General features: G+C 42.1%; 1 protein-coding gene and 1 long non-coding RNA gene across 2 annotated transcripts in view; one reads left to right on the top strand and one right to left on the bottom strand.

Annotated features, from left to right (window-relative positions):
• The window catches only part of LOC109633358 (uncharacterized), a 16,494-nt gene extending 6,014 nt beyond the window's left edge, over nucleotides 1–10,480 (top strand). The window contains exons 2-3 of the long non-coding RNA XR_002202988.2: nucleotides 8,975–9,072; nucleotides 9,654–10,480. This is a non-coding gene — a long non-coding RNA (uncharacterized lncRNA). The remainder of the gene's footprint in view (nucleotides 1–8,974; nucleotides 9,073–9,653) is intronic.
• On the bottom strand, nucleotides 9,216–22,419 carry pitpnc1b (phosphatidylinositol transfer protein cytoplasmic 1b). Its single transcript, XM_020093094.2, has 10 exons — nucleotides 21,765–22,419; nucleotides 18,091–18,239; nucleotides 16,641–16,729; nucleotides 16,391–16,398; nucleotides 16,181–16,252; nucleotides 14,896–14,988; nucleotides 13,566–13,721; nucleotides 12,461–12,524; nucleotides 12,232–12,318; nucleotides 9,216–10,986 (listed from the first exon to the last, which is right to left on the bottom strand). The coding sequence occupies exons 1-10, from the start codon at nucleotides 21,810–21,812 to the stop codon at nucleotides 10,829–10,831; spliced, it is 924 nt and encodes a 307-aa protein (XP_019948653.1). The 5' UTR covers nucleotides 21,813–22,419; the 3' UTR covers nucleotides 9,216–10,828.

The following is a 22,419-nucleotide window of genomic DNA, read 5'->3' as shown; positions in this document are numbered from 1 at the left end:
CTGTTTTACATTTTCAAAGAGGGAAAAAAACTCAGATTTCACCCTGATGGACATCACATAGTTCAGACATCTAGATATAGATGCTTTATTGATCCAAAGGGAAATATCACAAAACAGTGAAACATAAGAGCACAAGAATAATAAAAGTTCAAATTAGTCATGAAGAAGTTGCATCTAATAATTCCAGATATCTGTCTGTATGTGGCTCGGATATCTCCGTAATCGTTCATCTTATCACCTTCACACTCTGCAAGTTTATTGTTGAGGGCCCAAGGAAGCCTAGAGTTTAATTTGGTGCAATTTGGATGCACGATATGTTTAATATTAATACAATATTTGAAAAAGGTGACCAGTGCCTTGCAGTCAGTGGGACTGGCGTAGTCTGTGGACAGGGGTGAACTTGTCTTCATCTACGTCCTTGGATAACTTACAGAAACAGGTGTTTTTGTTATACTAAGAATCAGAATTGGGTTTTATTGCCAAGCAGGTTTACACATGCAAGGAATTTGCTGTGGTGTATTTGTGTATAGATATAAGAAATATACAAAAATAGCAAACAAAAATTAAACATAAGAAATATAAGCACCAGGGGGGAATTGTGCAATATGTTGTAGCTAATAGCTGTTGGTATTAACAGAACATATATATGACAGTGGTCTCGATGCTTCCATCTAACTGTCTTAAAAAAAGTAAACTTGCATACTAACCAAATGTTGAACTAGTCTTTTAAGCACCAGGCTAAATCATAACCCAACAATCAGTGTGTAACTGTTGATTGGCAAATTTTGTGTTGGTGTTTGTGGCATGGCTCTGTCACTTGCACAGTCGTGTTGCCGCTCTGTGGTTGCCTCTTTAAGCCCTCCAGAATCTTCCAAGGAGAGATTGACATGCTTGAGCTAATCTCAAAACCCAGAACTCTGGGTCTGTGGCGAGCCACTGGTTGTCTGTCAGGAGGGACTCTGCTCCCTCTACCTTAACAACCAAGCCAACCAAGCGTGACCCTCCCTCCTTGAAAGAACCCTATGAGCCAACCGTCTCCGCTCGTGTCTGTCTCTGTCAGTCGGTCTCCTCCAACTCAGTAATCCAAATTGGAGGGATGAGGGATGCAACACATGTCATAAATGGGGGCTCAAAACCTATTCCAGCTTTTGAATTGTTTTTCCGCTGAGCTCTCACAGATTCTTATGGGTATAGCTGCAGGTGAGGCTACTCAACGAGCGGTGCTGCTGTCGTAGCTGCAGACCGGCTGCATGTGAGTTTGTTAAATGCATGCTCTATCTTCCATGACACAGTAAGGTAGAACAGACTGCACGTCCACTTCAATCTCTGGATGTTTTAGGGATTTATTCTCTCACTCAAGGACAATTCAGCGGAACAAGCTATATGTAGTCGCTTGAAGGGCGTTTTCCCTCCTCGCTGTGACAACCTGATTAGGAAGTACTGGATACATTTGTTCTGGAGCTGTTCTGCCTCGGTTTATCCTGTTAAGAGGAGGTGAGCAGGATTGATGGAAGGGAGGTAACCAGTGGACAGCCAGTTGCTCCCCCACAGACTGAGGCAGTTCCCTGGATTTAAGACTCATGATACATGTGGAAGGAACAAGTAATCATGCCTGAGAACAGGCCTAATGCGTCAGTTTTGCAGACACAAAGTAGATGCAACACCAAATAGAAATTGAGTTTCTAGCTACCTGGTGCATTCATTCATATGTATCCAGTCTGCTGTCTGTGGGAGGACGGCATGCAGAGACATTATACAGGCAGTATTATTTCTCCACACTGGATAAGTGTCTGTTTCACACGAGGCGCTCTCAGGTTATGAGTAACAGGCCCTGCAGAGATACGGTGTATGTGAACCGAAGGCTTCGACACATCCCTTCCCCCCCAAAGTCTCTCCGCATATTCATATGATGCACATGCGCTGCCCTTCGATACCACAGCCGTTTATTTTTCCGTCCATCCCACACGACTGGAGCATGGCTCACTTTTTCTCGCCTCCCTCCGTTCGCCCTATCAGTGTAAAATACCTCACCCCAGCAGACAGAGACAGATGGAGAGAGCAGCACCAGCCCCCTGCTCAGCGCCGATGATTTATGCCACAGGAGCACACAGACCCACACACACACCTATACATCCACACATATACAGTATGCATGTGATTACACATCAGCGAATGAGATTGCATGCATAAATATGCATGGTCTCACAGGTGGCACACAGCTGAATGCATGACGGAACCTGTCTTATGTTAATGTTAAATGCCAGAGCTCCAGGGCTTTTTATAAGGACGTGCATCTTTGAAGCAGTGACAAGAGAGTCTGACATCATTTGTCCCTTTCTATGACAGTTAAAGAGGAACAGGCTGCGGGCACATTCCTCCTTCTTATTCCACCTGACTGAGGTGTCACACCTAAAAAAGCTGTGTTATACATTGCTGCAACACTCCGCTACGAGAAGGGAACATCAGTTTTACTCTGTGTTAAATGCCAACTATAGGCAAATGAAGTGAAATTTTAAGGGCAGATAACGAGCGTACGTCTGTGGAAAGAGAGGGCAAGAGGAAAGAGTGAGGAGACTCGGAGCTGTTGTGGTGTTGCAACAAGGACATGCTTGCTGTACATGAGGCAATGATTTGCGAGTAAGGTCATTGTACACGCTGTACTCTTCATCACCCCCCCCTCGCTGTAACTACACACACTTACACAGCCACCTTTTTAATATGAATCATGTTGTGTGGAGAGGTAGGAAGAAGGGGGAGGCAAAAGAATGGGTGTGAGCAGGAAAAGGGGAGAGAGGATGGAAAGAAGCATATCAGGTATACAGGAAAGAGGAGAGAGGGGCTGATGGAGAAGAAAGAAAGACAACAAATGAGGTATAAGAGTGGTAGAAGGTAAATTGTTTATCCTGCAGCCCAGGTAAGGGTGACCTGTTTGTCTCTGTCAGCGTCTGTTACTCCCCTGATGTCTCTGTAATGGGCCTGTGAAGCAGGAAGACACGACAGCCCAACGCAGCGGCCCACAGCCCTGACAGAGGCTCACAGGCTCCTCAGCTCCATTCCACCCTGATAATGAATTTAAAAATCACCATTTGTTATTTCCACAAAAAATAGAAAGTATAATTAAACACCAAGTCTTGATGGCAATTTTCTCTGCTACATCCTTTTAGTGAGGTATTGTTTTAGGAATGCAGGCGGAAGTGGCATTGGTCACTTGTTTTGTCAAAACTACTATTGGATGGATCGTCATTGTTTGTGCAGACTTTCATAATCCCCAGTGAATAACTCCTAATGACTTGCTGGATCCCCGGTGTTTCCATTATCACCACAATTTTAAATTTAGTTTATTTATTCATTTTCACCAATTTCCCAGGGAATAATTCATGGATCTAGGCACATTTAAGGGACTGATATTTATTAGTGTGTGAAATTTGGTGCAACTTGAAGAAATTTGTCTGCGGGCCTTTTACTGAGGTATGAGCTCTTCTCAGTGCTACTCTTGATGACTAATCTGTGGATCCAGAAATGTCTTTATCGTTGTAAGATGGGTTGTTTTTCAACATTTTTTTTTTTCTTATTGATATTATTGAGTGTGTGCAGATCTCAATAAAAATCTGGATCTTGTGATCTTGTTTCACAATGGGCCTTGGTTGAAGTATGTGTTCTGTGAGTGCTTTTCTAGTTCTAACACACTGAGCTAACTTAGACAGCAGCTGACTCTGAGCACAATCTGGCCCCAAACCAGCAGATCTGACTCACATCTATATTACTGCCCCAGGTGCAGCCCGGGTACAAAATAAGCTTGTGGGAACGACTACATGCATCTCAACAGGGCCTGGACCAGATGCAATACCAGAATACAAAAGTGTCCTTGTTAAGTCTGGAAATAGCTTCTTTTAGATGTACAATTTTGCACCAATGTTCACACAGGCAGAAAACGGCTGCAGAGTGAAAAATGTTAACACCATGACAGACGGACTCCTGCAATCCACAGAACACTGCACACACTGATGACTTATAAGAGTATAAGAGTGTTCCAGGGTGGATTTTTCCTCAAGGCAGCAGCTATAGATCTAACTGGAACTTGAAATAAAAGTGTGTCAGGCAGCCGGGTCCCTTTGATTTGTCTCTGCTCACTTTCTCCTCATGTTTTCCACTTCATTCATCGTCCCCTCTGCGTACGACACAGTGATGACAGCCCCCTCCTGCATGCGTTCTCCAAAATCACCTCTGTGACGATCAGTTTCATTACTTAGATTTTTAGAAATAAAACTGTGCAGTCGCAAAAGTTGGGAAGGAGCGCAGATGAGAGGGGGAGAAAGACGGAGGGTGAGAAGAAAGGGAGACGAGAGGAGAAGCTTGGCCTAGAGCTGTGGAAAGTTGTAATGGATGTTATGCGAGCAGCAGGAGAATAAAAAGCATGTGGGCGTTTATATGGAATTAAGACTTAGACAATATGGTAATGACTACCTAAGACTTTTCAGTGTTTTTTATTTTTTTAAGAGGATTGTATTATTTTCTCTCCCCAAATAACACATGTATATTTACAGATACACACATTTAAGAGTGTGAATGACATAAAACAAGCTGATAAAATGTTCTTTCACTCAAAAACAATCAAAAGTGAGGAGAGAATTAAAAGCTTTTATTTTCTTGATTTGAAATAAATTGATGCATGATGCCAATCTCCTGATGTGGAGGACAAAACGGTAACTCATCCTTTTATTCAAAACAATAAAATGGAGGAATGATATATTTAGAAAATGAATAAACAGTCTAGCCACATATATATGCCTATATATTTCTTTTATAGCAGACCTGTAGACTTGAGTGCATGCAGGCCCCCATTTATCAGGGGTCCGCAGGCTCCCACGCCTACAGGCCCCCTATAAAAGACATAACAAGCCTGAGGGCTCAATGTACGATCATAGGTGACAACATGGAGACAGTTAAAATGCTCCTGGTTCTAATAGAGACAGAGATGACAGCTGCTCTGAGGAAATGAGAGAATACTTCTGCTCCGATGTGTGTGTCGACTAACTCTCACTGTCGTCCCCAACTGTCACTGACAAGCCACTAACCTGGTGACATGTTCATGTGTGTCAGCCCCTGTACAGGAAGTCAGTGGAGCGACCTGTCAACATGGAGACTGGGTTCAATTCACAATTCTCACAGAGAATAGAGACCAGGAGAAAACAACAGTGTGGACCATGGTCATAACAACTGTATATTCTGTTTACAATATAATTTACTTTTCCTGAACTTGATTGTTTTGAACTTTTACTTATGTTATTTTAAAATGTTCCTTTTTCCATTACTTTTAAATAATGTGTTTTATTCGTTGTCTTTGATTTGATATTTGATATAATTTTCTTGTTTCCATAAATCTTTTGTTTATTTATACATTTTGTGAAGCACTTTGTTATGGCAGTTTTAAATGGTGTCTTATAATTATCAATTCATGACAACAATCCCATCAATAATGACTTTCACTATTTAAATCATGTTAACTAAAAGATTGATTTTATAGATATATTTGAATCATTTAACCTCACTTAAACATTGAAACTAAGGATATCTGTGTCGGATCACAAAGCAGTTTTATTCAATGTGGTTTTATCCCAACAACCTTTTAATCACACTGCACCTATTTGCCACTACATTTTAACTCTGTCAGCAAGTTTTCTTTTTTAAGTAAAGAACATTTTATTTTATACCAGAAATGATACATTTTCTCGACGTGTAAATCAGATGTTTTATGTAGAAACGGACAAGTGAGCATTAGTGCTAGCTACAGTTGCTGAGAACAACCCCACACAAGTCAAGTATGAAATGAATCTATCTGTCCATCTACGAATCGACAAGCATTTATCATGTTACAGGTTCAACAATGAAAACAGCTGATCCGTCCCTGAGGAGTTCTAGCTTCACATTTTTCTCTCGATGAGAATCTAACAAGTCTCCTTTACTCACGCAGCCGTTCATTGCAACATAAAGGTTCTTTTCTGAAATGACTCACATGAATTAGTTTGTCTTCACTTATTTTCTGACACGTTGTTTGTTATACAGTGAGATACAAGTATTCCCTGAAGGCTTCCACAGCCCATGAGCGGCTTCAAACTGGCAGCCAGTCGAACAAGGTCAATTTTCTAACCTTGCATTATCCCCACTGTATATGTTGTGTCTTCAGAGACAGTGTTTAGAACAATATGGTGCTTTGTTCCCTCAGCCTACAAAGCATCTTTTGTTGCAGAATGATATGGTGCATTGTCCTCCAGCCCATGAAGTATCTCTTGTTTTAGAGTAATCTTGTCTTAAAAAGCTTCTTTACAATGAAACGGCACACTGCTCTTTCACTGTCGTCTGCCATTTGATTTATGTTGTACTCTAGAGCTCAGAAGAAAGAAAAAAAAAATTTGTTTGCATGTACATCCTGCAGGGGAAATGTAATTTTACCTTTGTCGATCAATTGGAACCATTGTATTCAAATGCCTTTCACTCACTATTCTAATCCATCCTCTCCTATTAGCAAACATATGGGCAGGCTGACTGCAGAGGCTGTTATGTAATTAATAGTCATGGTGGGGCAATTAAAATCAGGAGGCTTTATGGGCTTGCTGATTAAGATATTTAAAGCATGAAGTACCCAAGGCTTCTTATTTTTTGTGCAAGTTTCTGCATATCATCGTGTTTATACTCGTTTGCTTTTTTGTTTCCTCTAGCAAATGTGTTTGTGTGAAAAAGCAAGAAAAAACCTGAGCTCTGCCTTTTGTGTTTGTGCGAGTCGCAAGAGTGCGTACAAGACGAGGAACAGTTTTCACACTTATCCTTGACTTTTCTTTTACCCGCACACAATTAATTACAGCTCAGAATAGCAGCCCTCGGTTCAGCTGTTTGGGAAATGAAAACACATCAGTGTAAACACGCGGCCGGCCGAGTGTTGTCTCGCAGCTCGTCAAGACCCCCGCACCGCCATCCATTTGCAATGACAATCATTATCGCCTGAAAGCAGTGGTCCCCAACTCTATTCTTGAGGGTATGAGTGTGTTCGCAGCCCCACAGTAATCCATATTCACTTTCTTAATTGGTTCAATTAGTTCTCTCAGATACTGTATGAATTTTACACTCTGCCTGTCCCCAGATAAAGTCCAGTTAACATATTACTGGGCAGAGGTTACAAATTGGGTTCCCACTGGTGAGGCTTAATACACACAGGATTTGAAGTCATTTATGTGGTTGAGTGTGCTAAAAACTGTATTACTGACACTGTAATGAGAAAACACAAGCATCTCAGCCTCACCGTTTAATCATTCACAAGAATTACACTCCTGGGAATTCCCACATGTGTGCGCACAAACACACACACACCTACATGCTGTATCAGACACAGATAACTACATAATGGGAAGTAAATACTCGAATAATATCATGTTTACTAAGTCAGCCTTTATTTCACTAAACTAATTCTGTCAGGATGGTGTAACTGTACAAACACACACACACACACACACACACACACACACACACACACGTAGGCAGACAGATAACACATATGCCATTTCAGACACAATAATAATGTAACTAGACAATCTCATAATATCATGTATATAAACACTAAGTTATGCCCTCAAATTCACTTCAGTAATTCTGTGGGGGCTTTATAACTACACACACACACACACTTGCACACACATACACACATTTATGAAGTCAATGTTGTCATGTGGATGAAGCGATTCAGTTTGTGACATGCTAAACTATGCGGCTTCATGGTCACTCTCTTCTAACGGCCGAGTTAAACAGCCACAACAAACCTGAAACCACACACACACACACACACACACACACACACACACACACACACACACACACACACACACACACACACACAGTCAAACAAATGAGGCTGTTGCATTACTGTCCGTCTAGTGAATGGAGAGCATGTATTGATCTGGAGAAGAGGCTCGTACATCAGTGTGGTTGGGCAAAATGCCATTAAGGGGGGAGAGAAGTTATGTCGACACACACACATGATTTTTATTCTTTTATCAGGACAAACTGATTGCAGCTCTTCGTCGTGTGTGTTCAACTTGCCTTACTATCTTAATTGTATTCTTCATTCCTCCATCAGTTCTCCTTCCTAGTTTCCTATCCCTTGTTCCCTTCTGGCTTTCCACTGTCCTGTCACCGTCTCTTGTGTCCAGCTCAAAGTTCTGCATGACACTGACCGTACAGTGCATGCGGCTCTGGAGAGTGCCCCGTCTCTCCTCTGCCGTGCTATTTGTGGGGTCTGATGGGCAAACTGGGAATAGCAGGATGATTCAACGCTACGGGGTCAGGATCTATGATAATGTACCGTGGGGAACATTTCCATGTAATGAACACAGTACATCTTCTTTAGAGGCCCTCTTGAGGAATGAAGATGAGGACACACAGATAAAGAGGAAGCCAAAGAAAAGCAGATCAAGGGAAAATCCAGGAATGCGAGAGGAGAGGACAGAAAAGAAGAGAGGAGCAGAGGAGGAGAATAGTGGAAACGACAATAACGAGAGGGAAAATGTAATGGGATAGACAAAGTGAAAGAGATAATGTTAAGGCAGTACAGTCGGCAGGTTGTGCTCCCTCTGCAGCACTTGTGAACACTGCTGGCTGTGTTGAGCGTTCATGTATGTATGAATTTGTGAATGAATGTCTGCAAGACCCTTTGTCTGAAAGCTGAAACACATTGTCATGGTGGCTCTTGATTTGTGTGGATAAAAGAAGCTATAATGAGCCTCATGATTCCAACTACTTAGTGAGCCATTCGACTCAAGCTGTCAGTCGATCACAGGGACTCCCAGGTCCCCTCTGCGTCAAGCCTTGACTTTTGTCCTAATGTCTTGAGCAATAAAGTAATAAAATGATGACAGACATGCAAACACGCCCAACACACAACCTTGCATCTGTTAAACATTCATTATTCTCTTCCTTTCCCTTGCAGAGAGAAAAACTGCCATGAGCCACGGAGCCAAATTAGGTTGGACCAAGAGGTCCGCTGCCGCTGGAGCCTGATCCACTGGGCACACAAGTGTGAAATTGGTGAGTAGATTACATGTGAGGGCTGCGATGTGCCAGCAGCTGGTCCATCGTTACAGGTCAATACCGATCAAACACGGCTGATAATATGTGCACCGAGTCCATTTTTTCACTTAACTGTGCAGATATCAGGACACAAGTGAATCTTTTTATTGGAAAGCAAAAGTATTTATTGATAGAAATCCTTTATAAAAGACTATACAGTGTAATTTCCATATAAAATTTCAAATTTTTTTTCATCATTCAAACTGAATATTTTACATATAAGGCAACAGAATATGATTGCTTTCATTGTTGCAGTTGTTGATCCCTGACAACTTCTAAATATACAAAAAACAAGCGTCTTGTGAATACTCACATCATTGACTCATAATTGAAGTTTAGTCCCAGCTTGACCCATTTGCAGCTCTCGGCTAAGCGATCAAGGAACCAATACAACGCCTCACTGCCCTCTGTCAATACACCTGGTCTGACCTATTGGCTGAGGTGGAGAGGGGAGCAGATCCATAGCATTGACAGCCTCCCCCTTCTCCTCTGCTCACATTAGATCCACTCTATTAAACTCCTTATGCATCTGTCTGTAGGCCATTGGCTGGGTGCTGGGAAACAATTGGAGAGCCCTGCTGGTGAGCTCCACTACGGCTGAAATGAAATGCATCACGTTTACATGCCGCTGAAGACAAATGTTAAAGGCAACAGTGGGAATTATCTTTGAGTCGGCACAAAGTGCTCGAGTGTTCTTGTGAGCTCATGTGACGTGTGGTTTTTACATAAAGTGATGAGAACTGCAAGATGTGCGTAAGAGCGGATACATATTTATCTGAAGTGTAAAAGGACATTTTGGGAAAAGCACTGATTCAATCTCTGTTTTAAATTAGATGAGAATATCAATTCCAAGGGAAATAAGGAAACTGCAAACCTGGTTTTGTCCAAATGTTTTTGACATCCACCAACCACCACATCAAATTTTTTTTATTTACATGTTATATTTCATGATCTGGTTATAAAAACAATGGGTTGTTTTACAGTGATATAATAAACTGTGCAGTACACCACCCCCCTACAGCATTTCATTGTTTTGTATTAATTTGTGAGTTTTAAAGGTGCTGGCAGGTAAATACTGTCATGTTTGCATGAGACTGATTTACCGACTGTAGACTGTCGGTTCCTGTCTCACGCAGCATTCTGCTCCCTTTCCTCTCTCTGCCTGTTACTGTTTACAAAATGTACTTGGATAAAGAGATTAAGCTGCGGACCTACTTGCTGAAGATTGCGAGTTTTGACAACAATTGGCAATCACACGTCTTTGACTGTTTTTGTTTCATTTTCTTTACAGGGAATTAACCCCCCCCAGTAATTGGGACTAGTAATTGGTGTCAAGACATAAAAACAAGCCGGAGTGTTTTTTCCCCCTATAGCAGTATGATAATGGAGCCAGACCCTCCTCTAATGCTGACACAGTGTTGTGGAGATGCCAATGCAATGGCTGTGCGACACTGTCTTTACCCTGTTAAGCTAAGCTAACCAGTTACTAGCTTTATGTTTATATTTAGTGGCAATGATCTGCTCATCTAAGCACTTTCCCCAAAATGTTGAACTAGTCCTTTAAGGATCATGCCACTCTGTGGGTGTGTTTGTATTTGAGAAGTAATATGATTTTGGTAAATGCTGACTTTGTGTTTCTTTGTGTTTGCATTGTACAGTATGCTCTGTGTGTGTGGGTGTTTGAGAAGCTGTGTGCGTGGCCATGTGTGCAGCATCACTCAGGGGTGGAATGCAGGCGAATGGGACCATGTGGCACTGAGGATTCTGAAGGGTCAGACATGGCCACAGTCGTCACTCCCATCTTCTTCAGGGAACGCTCATCTGTCACCGAGATGGAGCGAGACAACGTAGGACGAGAGGCTGCTGGTGGCCCTGAGATAGATAGATGGATGGATAGATAGATAGATGGATATTATTTGCTCTGATAAGACAATTGTATTATTTCTGAAAGAAATGACAATCATAAAAAGCAAGAGACACTGAAAAGGAGATGAGAGACAGAGGTAGAAATGTGTTTATGTTGTAATTTATTTTTTAACCCCTCATTGGTATTCAACTCGCACAGTCATCTTTTTATTTGAGTTAATGACATTGAAAGATATAAATTAAAAAATAAAAACTAGTACACTCTGTAGCGGAGATGGACGCAGTATCAGAGTGCAGCCTGTAGGGGCTCAGGGCAGTGCAGTGAGCTGCAGCAGGTTGAGCAATGACTGCAGATTTGTTGCAGGTTGATGTCTCATCATCACACACACACACACACACACACACACACACACACACACACACACACACACACACACACACACGGAGAGAGAATGGGGGGTGGGGGGAGATGCTACAGGCCATATTGGCAATTCTACCCTTGATATCGCTCACATCCAGCTGAGGTTCACCACACTAACCAGAAGGGGGCAGGGTGAAAACACACACACACACACACACACACACACACACACACACACACACTCTCTCTCTCTCTCGCTCTCTCTCTCTCTCTCTCTCTCTCTCTCTCTGCAGTGGCTGCTTGGTGCGGGGGACAGTTCAGCAGGTGGCTGCATTACACTGTTTATTAGACCGACGCAGTCGCATTATCACTTCATGAGCACCACCCCAAACACACACACATCTGTCTTTCTGTCGTCCTTTTCTGGGCATGTACCCTCTGTCTCTCCCCCCCCTCCGCTCCTTGTGTTGTGAAATGCCTCCCCTGCTCTCCACTCTCCATTCCTCTCCCACAGATGTACACCAGCCATCTGGGTAGTTGTTGGGCAGCGATGCCATGAGTGGTGCAACAAACCTCTGTCCAAGCCCGACACGGCTTTTAATTCCTAATGATCTACACTGTGTGAGTTGTGTTTTAGCTGTTTTTCGCATTTCAGTATTTCCTCTGTACATCTCCCTGCTTATTATTTCAAATTTAAATAACATACTTTTCAAACTTACTGCTTTTACTCTGTGCCTCATCTCATCTTCTGCTCTCTCTACCTTTACCACTCTCACGTCCAGCTGTATTATCTCTCCTCTCCCCTCTGTCTCCCCTCTGTCTCCCCTCTGTCTCCCCTTGTATCCTCTGTGGTATTTCAGTACAGTGCAGGTCAGGAGCTGCAATCTCACCTGTGTTGTTCTGGCTGGATTTGACTTTGCTGTTGGTCTTCTCCTGCATCGTTTGCTCGTATTCTCTCACCTCCTCCAAACTCAGTCCTGTGGGAGAAGCACAGTACAAATACAGACACTCAAAGCATTAGAGCAGAGTATGGAATATTACAGGCTGTATATTGAAAGTAAAGGAAAAAACCACACTGCTCTGAATGTTTAAAATCTTGTGTGTGCATGTCTGACTCACCGTGCCATTCATCTATCCATGCTACCGCCTGCCTGTGGCCGACCAGAAGAATGTCCCTGATATTCTGATATAAAACCAGAGATCAAATCAAATGACATTAAAACATGCAATGTGTGTGAAACAATCTGTACCAGTTCACATTGTCAAAACACTGGAAAAACTTCAGTGTAATTCCTTTGAACAAATGAGATAATGGTTGAGATAAATGGAGACTTATCTCACATTAGTTGGAACTTATCTCAGGTATTATTTGCTCTCGTCAAAACTTCCCATAAACAGTGGCTTTGCTTTAACTGTGGGAAAAAGGGGCGTCGCTAGTTTGACTTTAAATGCTTTGAGAATTCTTTCATGCTTCATTGCTTTGCTTCACTGTGGAGGATAAATGATTTGAAAGTGATTCTAACTCATTCTTATGACCTGAAACTCTGCTTTGCTTTTTTGAACTGTAACAATAGATGCCTGCTCACTGTTTCATGGTGGAAACCATTACAGCACATTTCCTAATAATTCCAACAAAATAGTCAGTTGCATAAAAAGCAGGGAAGGGCTCACCTGAGGCTAAGAGCCTTCTTGGCATTTAATTATTTTCTATAAATTAATGTGGTAATCATTATTTTTTGTATAAATGCAACATATGGTGTATTCAAACGTGTATGTCTCAGACCCAACAGTCCCATTCTCTGTTTGGATCTGCACCAAATTCCACACACTTATAAATGTTAGTGATTTAGTTTTTTCATTAAAACCCATTAATAATTCTCTAAGAAATCTACATAAATGTTGAAAAATGCCCTTACAGGTTTGAAGCTCTGTGGTAAGAAACACACGCAGATGAAAATAAAACCTCCTTGGTGGAGGTAATAACCAATCAGGTTTATTGGACATCACCGTTTTACTGTATGAGTGAAAACAACATGCAAAAATCAGTGCTCAAAAAGGAGCAGAGCACTTTATGAAATCCAATTAGTTTTAAAATCAAATTGTCCTACCTTGTATTACACCTGTACGTGCTCGTAACTGTAATTGCAGATCTTATCTTGATCCAACCCTCACGACATCATTACAGGGAAAAGGCATGAGGGGGGGAAAGAAAACTCTGTCTCACTCTGTGTATGAACTCCTCAGTCCTGGTCTGAAAGCCATAGACCTCAAAGCTGCACTGCACCCTCTTATAGGAGCACATGATGGGCTTGTGGTTGTCTCTCCAGCTCTCCTCCAGAGGCCCTCTGCCAGTTTTATTTGACTGCCAGCGACTCAGGTCCTGCACAGAGCAAACAGCCAGTCTATACGTTACTTGCCGACTCTGCAGAAACGGGTCCTGTGAGGCATCTTCGGGGGGGTGGGTATAGATGTGTGTGTAGGTGCATTTGTACTGTGTGTGCGAGAGAGAGAGAATGTGTGACAATATGTGAGAGGAGGTGCAAACAGATTGCCCAACACATCCCATCAGAGGAAAGCATGTTGAAACGCATTATGCATCTGTGACCAAAGCTGATTGGAAAACGTTTGTCTTTGGGGTTATTTACAGTTATATGTTCTCACAGTGTCACTTAATATGAAATGGGTGTGTTGGCAGTTATTTTTGCTAACCCTCTGCACACATTTGTTGTTGTGCACAATCTGTGTTTATGTGCGCTTGTCTGCACACGTCTGTGAACCCAGGCCTGTGAATCGACCTTTATCTCTGAGGACTTGCAGGTAGTAGAGAAGTGCAAAACCTTGGAGAGAAGGGAATGAAGACAGGCAGGTGTAAAAGACAAATGTGGGTGTTTTTACTGATTTATGCTCTTTCACATGCAGAAACACAGGAGTGTAAAGCAAAGTGAACGTGAACAAACGAGTTTTTCAGTTTCCACATTATCATTTGTAGATGCACATATCTGCTTTCCTCTCTGAGTTACATGAGAAGATTTAAGCTCTTAACCTGCTACAAATGGCTTCCCCACCCCTCCATCGGCATAGTGGTTATAAGTGAATTTCTTTTTTGGGAGAACTATCCCTTTAAATCTGAACTTTGAGAAGTGCCACATCAGCTGCCTCCTTTGTGTCAAGATTTATGCTAAGACTGCAGTTGTAGGCTTTAATTTCATATTAGACATAAGAGAGCGTTCTCAATCTGCTCAAACTCTTATCAAATAGTTGAATATGGTATTTATTAAACCTGATCATGCAATATTGCAAAGACAAATACACTCAGCTGGCACTTTATATCACATAGTTCGACAGCTTCAATATAATAACTGAATATTCCTCCATGACGGGTGGGGGGGGGGTTCATTGCACGACTGTTGTATTAGACGGCTGGGTCTTAAATGTTCCTAATAAACTGCTAACTGAGCCTAGTCGCTAAAGTTTTCCAAACACCACTGATTTGCTTTTGCTTTCTTTAACAGCACATGCTCATGTTTGTTTGTTTGTTACGGTACAGTACACACCTCCACCTCTTTGTAGTGCTTTTCAGGGATAGGGTCACTCAGGATATCCAGGAAACTCACACTCTCCGCTGGGGTCGGCGTGTCCTCAAACACCTACATCCAAACAGATGGGGGAGGTCGTACAGTATAATGAGAGTAGATACTCAAACGCACTCACACACACACACTCTCCCGCACAGTCGTGAGTAGATGAGTAACTGTGTAGAAACTAAGGTCACACACCATAACACCCCTCACTATATCCCACCCTGAGGCCCTTTGAGCAAATCACACTGGAGCAAAGAGAGGAGAGAACAGACAGAGAGGGCAGAGGAGAAAAAACGAGGATGTATGAAGGATATTAAAAGAGTGGGGGGAAAACAAAGAGTTATGAGAGCAGAATACACTTTTCCTTGAGAGAGAATCGAGGGAAACTAAGGAGAGAGGGGAGGCGGCACTTTTTAAAATACAGTGTATGTGCATTAAGCCCCAGTGAAGTCATTCATTTCACCGTTGAAAATAGGAAGAACCTGCCGTTAGAAAACACCTCGCTGCGCTCCCGTGGCGCTCCTGTTGGTCCTTGTCTGCTCAGGGTGTGACTCCCTCGTATGGTATAAGTTGCATTTGCTGGATGTGTTGCTCTTAACAATGTGTTCAGGGCATGGTGCTGTCACAGTGTTTGCATCCACTGTACAAATACTCCATTATGAATCATGTATTAAAAACGATACTGAAAGTATCCAAGTAAAAATGGTCCTGTAGCTGATGAGGACCAACTTCATATGGATGTGTTTGTTTGAAATAACCTCATGTTACCATGTTACTGTGAGAGTGGAAACAAGAGTCACCACATTTTTCTCAGCAAGCAGAAGTCCACAACTCTATATTGTGACATGTTGGGTCTTGTTACTTGATTCTTTCGCAGTTATCACAACAGACTGTCTGTCTGTCTGTCTGTGTGTGTGTCTGTGTGTGTGTCTGTGTCTGTGTCTGTCTGTGTCTGTGTGTGTGTGTGTGTGTGTGTGTGTGTGTGTGTGTGTGTGTGTGTGTGTGTGTGTGTGTGTTGGCCTTGAAAAAAATGCAGCACTGCAGCCAGAATCACCATGTAGCATGTCTGGGTAATTCATCTGCCAACACTGCATTTTGTGCTTTTCTTGTTTTGCTAGTAATGGGCCCATCAATGTGATGAACATTTTCCTCGTGCTCCAGAGAAAATTGCAATCTCTCTCTCCCCATGTTTTCTCCTCCCCCTCTTCTTTAATCACTCCATCTTTCTCACCTCTCACTTGCTCACGGTCATACTCACGTTGTCGTTATCGCCGTTGTTGTTCTCGAATCTCGTCTCAATGCGGATGCTGAACTTGGGGAGGAACGATACCTAGGAGGTGATGAGAGGTAAAAATGGTTGAGGGGCAGAGATAGAGTGGAAGCAGGCAGCAGATTAGATCCACCGATACTGGAAAGAGATGAGCTCTGTTGTGTTCATGTACAGTAAATGATGTGTGAGAATACTTACTGAGTACTCTGCAGCACCAGGGACATTCAATATGGACAGGGAAAACAGCATTAGTTACTCATACATGCATGAGAACACAATTGCACTCTCACACGCAAAAACACACATACACGCCTCCACAGGGGAATACATGCATATACGCATTGATAAATATTTGATGGCACTTGGAATACCAGCTGTTATAAGTAAATAAGTTTTGTATAATGCATTGAGGTGAAAGCGAGCTGATGTTTAACACAAACAGTGGCACCTGTGATGGTGAAGGGGTAGAAGTTCCAGGCTTTTTCTGTCACATAGAAGAATCGCGGGACAAATGCTTTCGCCCAGGATGGCAGTTTACTGAAAGCAAGACAGGAGGAGAGAAGAGGGCAGAGTGAGTCGGAGAGTGGGAGAGAGATTATGGAGGTAGACACAGAGCTCCTAAGTGGTTTTCGTGCCATTTATAGCCAGATTACCTGTAGGCTACTCTCGCCATAGCGTTGATTTGATGACTCATTTCCAATTACACCTGTGGTGATGAATTGCTACTGTTGCTTCTAGGTCACATGTCAGAACATGATTGAGGTCCAATATATTCTCAGCAACTGTACTTATGTGTGTGTGTGTGTGTTCTAGTATATCTTTACAAATGTAGACCAAATGTCCCACAAGCACAGAAAGATTAGGAAAATCCTCCACAGTGAGAACATTTACTTCTTTTAGAGTTTACTTTAGGATTAGGTCTTCGGTTTATAGTGGTGATTAGAGTAAGAGTTGAGGTTACATTAGGGTAATGAGTGAGGTGAGCTGCGGGTTAGGGAATGAATTTAGACTTAAACAAGAATTCTGGTTTGGTTTTTTTAGACTGGGTTTCCACTATAATCATTGCTCACTAATAAATGGATGGTCATCCTGAGTGCAAAGCAAAGAAAACACATTCTTTCAGCACAAAAACATGAAACCTTTAGTCATCATCTCAGCCATGTCACTGCTCACAGATCCCTGTTTACTTTGATTATGATCTGTAGATGTGTTTAATTCACAATAGGAAAATATCATCTCTTTGCTTTAAAAAACTTCAGAAATCATTTGGGTAAAAAGTCCTTTTAAACCTTACTACACACTTAATGGTGTATGAAACACTTTCATAAAGTCATATATAATTGCCTGTGAATTTCTCAACGTTTGTTTATGTACAGATAATGAATATGTGATAGTGAATATTTTTTTACACCTGGTCTCAGTAAGAATAGTCTTTTGACTATGAAGACTGAAATTCAACACTACAATGAAAAAGAATCAGAGGCTCAAACCTCAAAACAACATATCATCAGGATGACGTGGACGTGTTTTTGTTGGCTGGGAGTCTGAATTTAACACAATCAGACCTTGGATTGTTTGCTGGACGATGAGATCATGAAAAAAAACTGTTCCACTTTAATCCCAAAGCACCGGCTCCAACATGTCTGAGACAGAGGTCATGCAGCTGGACTTTGATGTAGGCAGGTATCCCTGAGGGGTGGGCGTTGCTGTGCTGACATCAGGTTTTATTGCTCGTCAATGGTGATACTTGCACCTACAGGACATCGAGCTTCACAATGAAGCAAGAGCTCAAAGATCAGAGTCAATCTGTTATCATAATGGCAGAGCTGACAACACGAGGACAAGGCTCAGGTTGCTGGATCATTAGGAACACTGTTGTTTGTTAGAGTGCACTCTACCTGCTGAGGTAGATCCGCTTCTCGGTCAGCTGTCCCTGGCCGTGCTGAGGGTGAACGTTTGCCTCATTTTTCACCACTTCCACGCCTTCCCCCCCACCGCTCTGCTCACAGCTGTGCTTACTGATCATATACAGCTGCCCGATCTTGTACTGGATGCAAGAGGAGAGGGTGACAATGGTGATGGAGTGAGAAGAGAAAATCATTATAGTTGTGAGCAAATATGAAGTGCAAGGTGTATACAACCACATTTAAAATCACTAGATCTGGAATCTATCTATTTCATCAAGATCCATGAATTATTCTCCAAGAAATCAATGAGAATGTTAAAAAAAAGGTCCCATCTCACAATGTTGAAGAAAGTTTAAAGAAATTCCTGAACAAATGTGTAGTTGTACATATATACATAGACAATTGGACTTACTTGTTGCAAGTCCAGTTGTCTAAAAACACACGTACAACTGAAGATATCTTGACCTGGATGACTGAGATCCTTCAAAGGTATATACATGTAGTCTGACTTTAAGTTTTTGAGCCTGCACACAACCTTGCTTCATAGTTTATTTTTCTGTCTACACTTACACACTTGTTCCAAAACACCAGACTCCTCTTTTGTTTCATATGACTGGCAAGATCAGTCAATGGAAGATTCTCTTTCTATCGTTATGTAATGTCACTTTGTTGTAGATCTGGGGTGTGACAGTTGACAACTCCTCTTGGAATGATTCCAGGGTATCTGTAAACGCCCTTCGAGGCATATTTGGAATTTTGGGTTCTTTAAATAGAAGATTTGACCTGACATTTAGACAAGGCTTTAAACTGAAAGGAATATGGAGATCTGGAGCGACCTCCTCTATGAGCTCAGCTTCACAGAATCTGTGTTACCTTTTTCAAATTCACAAATACATGCTGCAGTAACCTCTCTTCCACTGATGCTGCCTCTGTCCTTGTTCTTTCCCCGTTGTCTGAGTACAGTATTTTGTTTGTCCTCATGCATATCACACAGTAAACTTTGTTTTTTAAGTTATTTTAAAAATATAATTATGCTGTAAACAACTAAACTGTTCAGCTGTGGCCACCACAATGCAATTCTTTTTCCTGCCCTATATAAATTGGTGTGCCAGTAAAGCATCATTTTAATTAAAAGTAGAAACAGAGCGAGATGGAGCGGCGAAGAGAAAGAGGAGGGCACACATCAGTTTGCCATCCTTCACTGTACTCTGCTGACATCATGTGACACTCCTCCTTCTTGTTCCAATTACTGGGGAATGTCAACATTCAATATTTACTTATTGTGTATTCATGGGACTTAATTAATCATAGCGATGGGTGCTTTTACACCATCTTTAGACTAACCGACTACACAATAATGACTTCCTCCCACACAGGTTGTGAATCTCTTTTCATTTTGCGGAAAACAAATCTTAAGCAGGAAACTGAAAGAATACTTATCAGTCCCTAAGTCACCATTATGATCTCTGAATGTCTGTGATGAGCGATGTGATGAGAAACTCATCCAGGGTTTTTGGCGTTTATTCTCCTACTGTCTCAAAAGAAAAAACCAGGGGATCGGTTTACAAGCTGCAGTTCATCACAACTTCAGAGCTCATCAATGCTTCAGGCTGAGGTGTGACAGCAAGTGTGAATGAATGCATTTATGATTAAAAAAAAACAATGAAATAAATTTCAAAACAAAAACTTAAAATGTGTTTTAAATGGTAATAAGTAAAAACTTGAGCCTGTTATTTAACACTATCTGTTCACTGACAATGAAAATGAAGTAGTTTTTACAAAACCAATAAAACCTTGTAATTACTTGTGTTTGACTGTGTAGTCATCTCATAAATGTAAAATGTATCCCTCTCTGTAAATAATAACCAACATCTTATTCTCTTTTAAAGTGTTGATTTACAGTAGCTATAAAAACACATTGAAAGTTGCTTTACAATACTGAATCAAAGTGGATTTAATGTGACTTTTTGACATTAATTCACACACTGCTGCAGTTTCTTTTTCCTCCTCAGTGACTCAGACGATTCCTTGTTTCTATTTTGACTTGTGGTTTTTTAATCTTGATGCAGCTGTTGACTCAACAATAACTCGCCAAAAGTCTGAACCTCCAAACACAAGTATATTTATAAACCCCTGAGCTCTGCATGACTAATATCCACTTCAGTTATAAGATGACCCCTGATGGAATAGGTGTGTCATGTTTAAAAGAATATATGTAAACCTGTATTTTATAATTCTTTGACATTTTTCCTTCTGGAATAATCTCACATTAAATCCCCTTTGATTTACGGCCATAAAGAAATACAACTTGAAAACTTCCAAGGAGGCTGAATCTGGAGGATGTTGCAGATTCCTTTGGTGTTGGCCTGTGAGCTAAGCGATGTTGTGTTCTCCGCCACATTCTTGCAAACACTTCATCAGGCCCGGGGTTTGATGGCAGTTCTATGGCACCACCTCTCGCATTACATTTATTGACACTTACTGTGTAGACATTTATACCCTAACAGTGTTATAGAGTACTTTTATAGGCAGTCTAAAAGTTGAGTCTACAAAGTAACTGATGCCATTAGTGCCTGAAATTCAATGTACATTCAGGCGACGTTGATATTTCAACCTGATGATGCATCCCGTGACAAGATCGAAGTTTAGATGCCGTTTCAACTATTTTTCAGCATTGAAATGTTTGCAGGGCTGTAGACATACAATAAGTGGGGATATAGACTAAGTGCCTCGCTTCAGGACACCGTAGATCGAACCCCCCCAACCCCACTGATCCACTCCACCACTTGAGCTACAGCCGCCAGCTTTTCCCACGGTAGAATATGATACAGGGCATTCTTCAACACGGTGCAGCTGTATTGTATTACAGAAGTACTACTGGATATTTCACTCTTGAAAATCAATACTGCTTCCTCTAGAAATTGAGCAAGCGCTAAGACATCGTGAATGGCTGGGGTTCAGGTAAACTGCCAACGATTTGATACCGTCTCCAAACAGGGCTGCACTTAAACTTACATTACACTCTGGCGAAAAGAGGATTTGCTGCAAGCTATGAAGTTTGTGTGTCCTGTACTGACACTGTAAATCCTATTCTGGACGGCTATTTGTCACTGTCACTGCTGTGGTAACGGGTACAATCAAAGAGGAGTCCGGGGGGCGGGTACAGGAGGTGATAATGACATTCCTCGTGAAGGACAATGTGTTGCATAAACTCCCTCGTCCACTTTACTCACGGGACCTCCTTTGTTTGTTTACCTGCAGGACAAATACCTTTTGTTTGAGTTCGCATCTTGAAATGCTGTAACCAGTCCGACTAGTTTGTGTTCCCTGCGGGGAGTGCTAAGAAAGCGAGGGGAGCAGAAAGACAGACAGATGGGGAGATAATTTAGACACAACAGCCGCGCTATGATGCTGTGAGTTGTGCGTTGGCGCCGTCACGTTGGCCTCGCTACCCGGCGTGCCAAAGCTCCTACAGAGCAGCCGCAGGAGGTCTGTGTGCTCTGTTGGCAATTTTCTTATCGGCGCATCAACACTTTTAAGATTACGAGTTGAGAGAACATTTTTAAATCAGAACCCACTCTTTTGTCTTTGAAATTAAACTTGTTGGAGGGTGTGTGTGTGTGTGTGTGTGTGTGTGTGTGAGTGAGAAAGACAAACACACTTACCTCATCCACAGTCAGTGGCATACATATGCGGTACTCTTTCATCAACATGGTGCTGTTACAGTGAGGACTGTCTTTTTGAACTGTGTCTGAGCTTGAATCTGTCTATCTCTGCCGTCTTGGTTGCATAGCAGACGCCCTCAGGCGAGCTACACTGCTGCTGGACTGCAGTGACCTCTTTTCTGATGCTCCTCTTCCTTTGTTTTGCTGATGTCAGTAGTCCGTGGATTTAAGTCCGTCCTCCCTGTCAATGAGTATCCTCTTGTTTTCTTACTCTGCCACCTCGCTGCACTTCTCTTTCTCTTCGTCACTTTATGTGTGACTGTTCAACCGCTGTCTCTCCCTCCTCGTTACTTCTGCTTTCTAATCTCGTGCCTTCAGCTGCCCCTTTCTGTTTGCTGCTTCTCTTGCTTTCTGTTTGCTTTCTCTCACCACGCTGAGAAAACAAAACCTGGCAATCAGTCAGGAGGTGAAAGACTGAAAGCTACTCCGAGCCAACTTTACCTGTTCTTACCCTTCACTGCTCTCTCTCTGTGCTTTGTTGTAATTCCTCCTCAGAGTCTCATGTGTAACCTTGCTGTCTGCTTGGTGCTCCTCCCTTTCCCCTCAACTGCTCTCCTCTGCTTTCAGTTCCTCTAAAATTCCTCCTCCTGCTCCC

Source organism: Paralichthys olivaceus, chromosome 13 (genome assembly GCF_024713975.1).
Source record: "Paralichthys olivaceus isolate ysfri-2021 chromosome 13, ASM2471397v2, whole genome shotgun sequence".
In the NCBI taxonomy this organism is placed as follows: domain Eukaryota; kingdom Metazoa; phylum Chordata; class Actinopteri; order Pleuronectiformes; family Paralichthyidae; genus Paralichthys; species Paralichthys olivaceus.
Note: the sequence above shows the minus strand (reverse complement) of the source record. Positions and strands in the feature narration are given on the sequence as shown.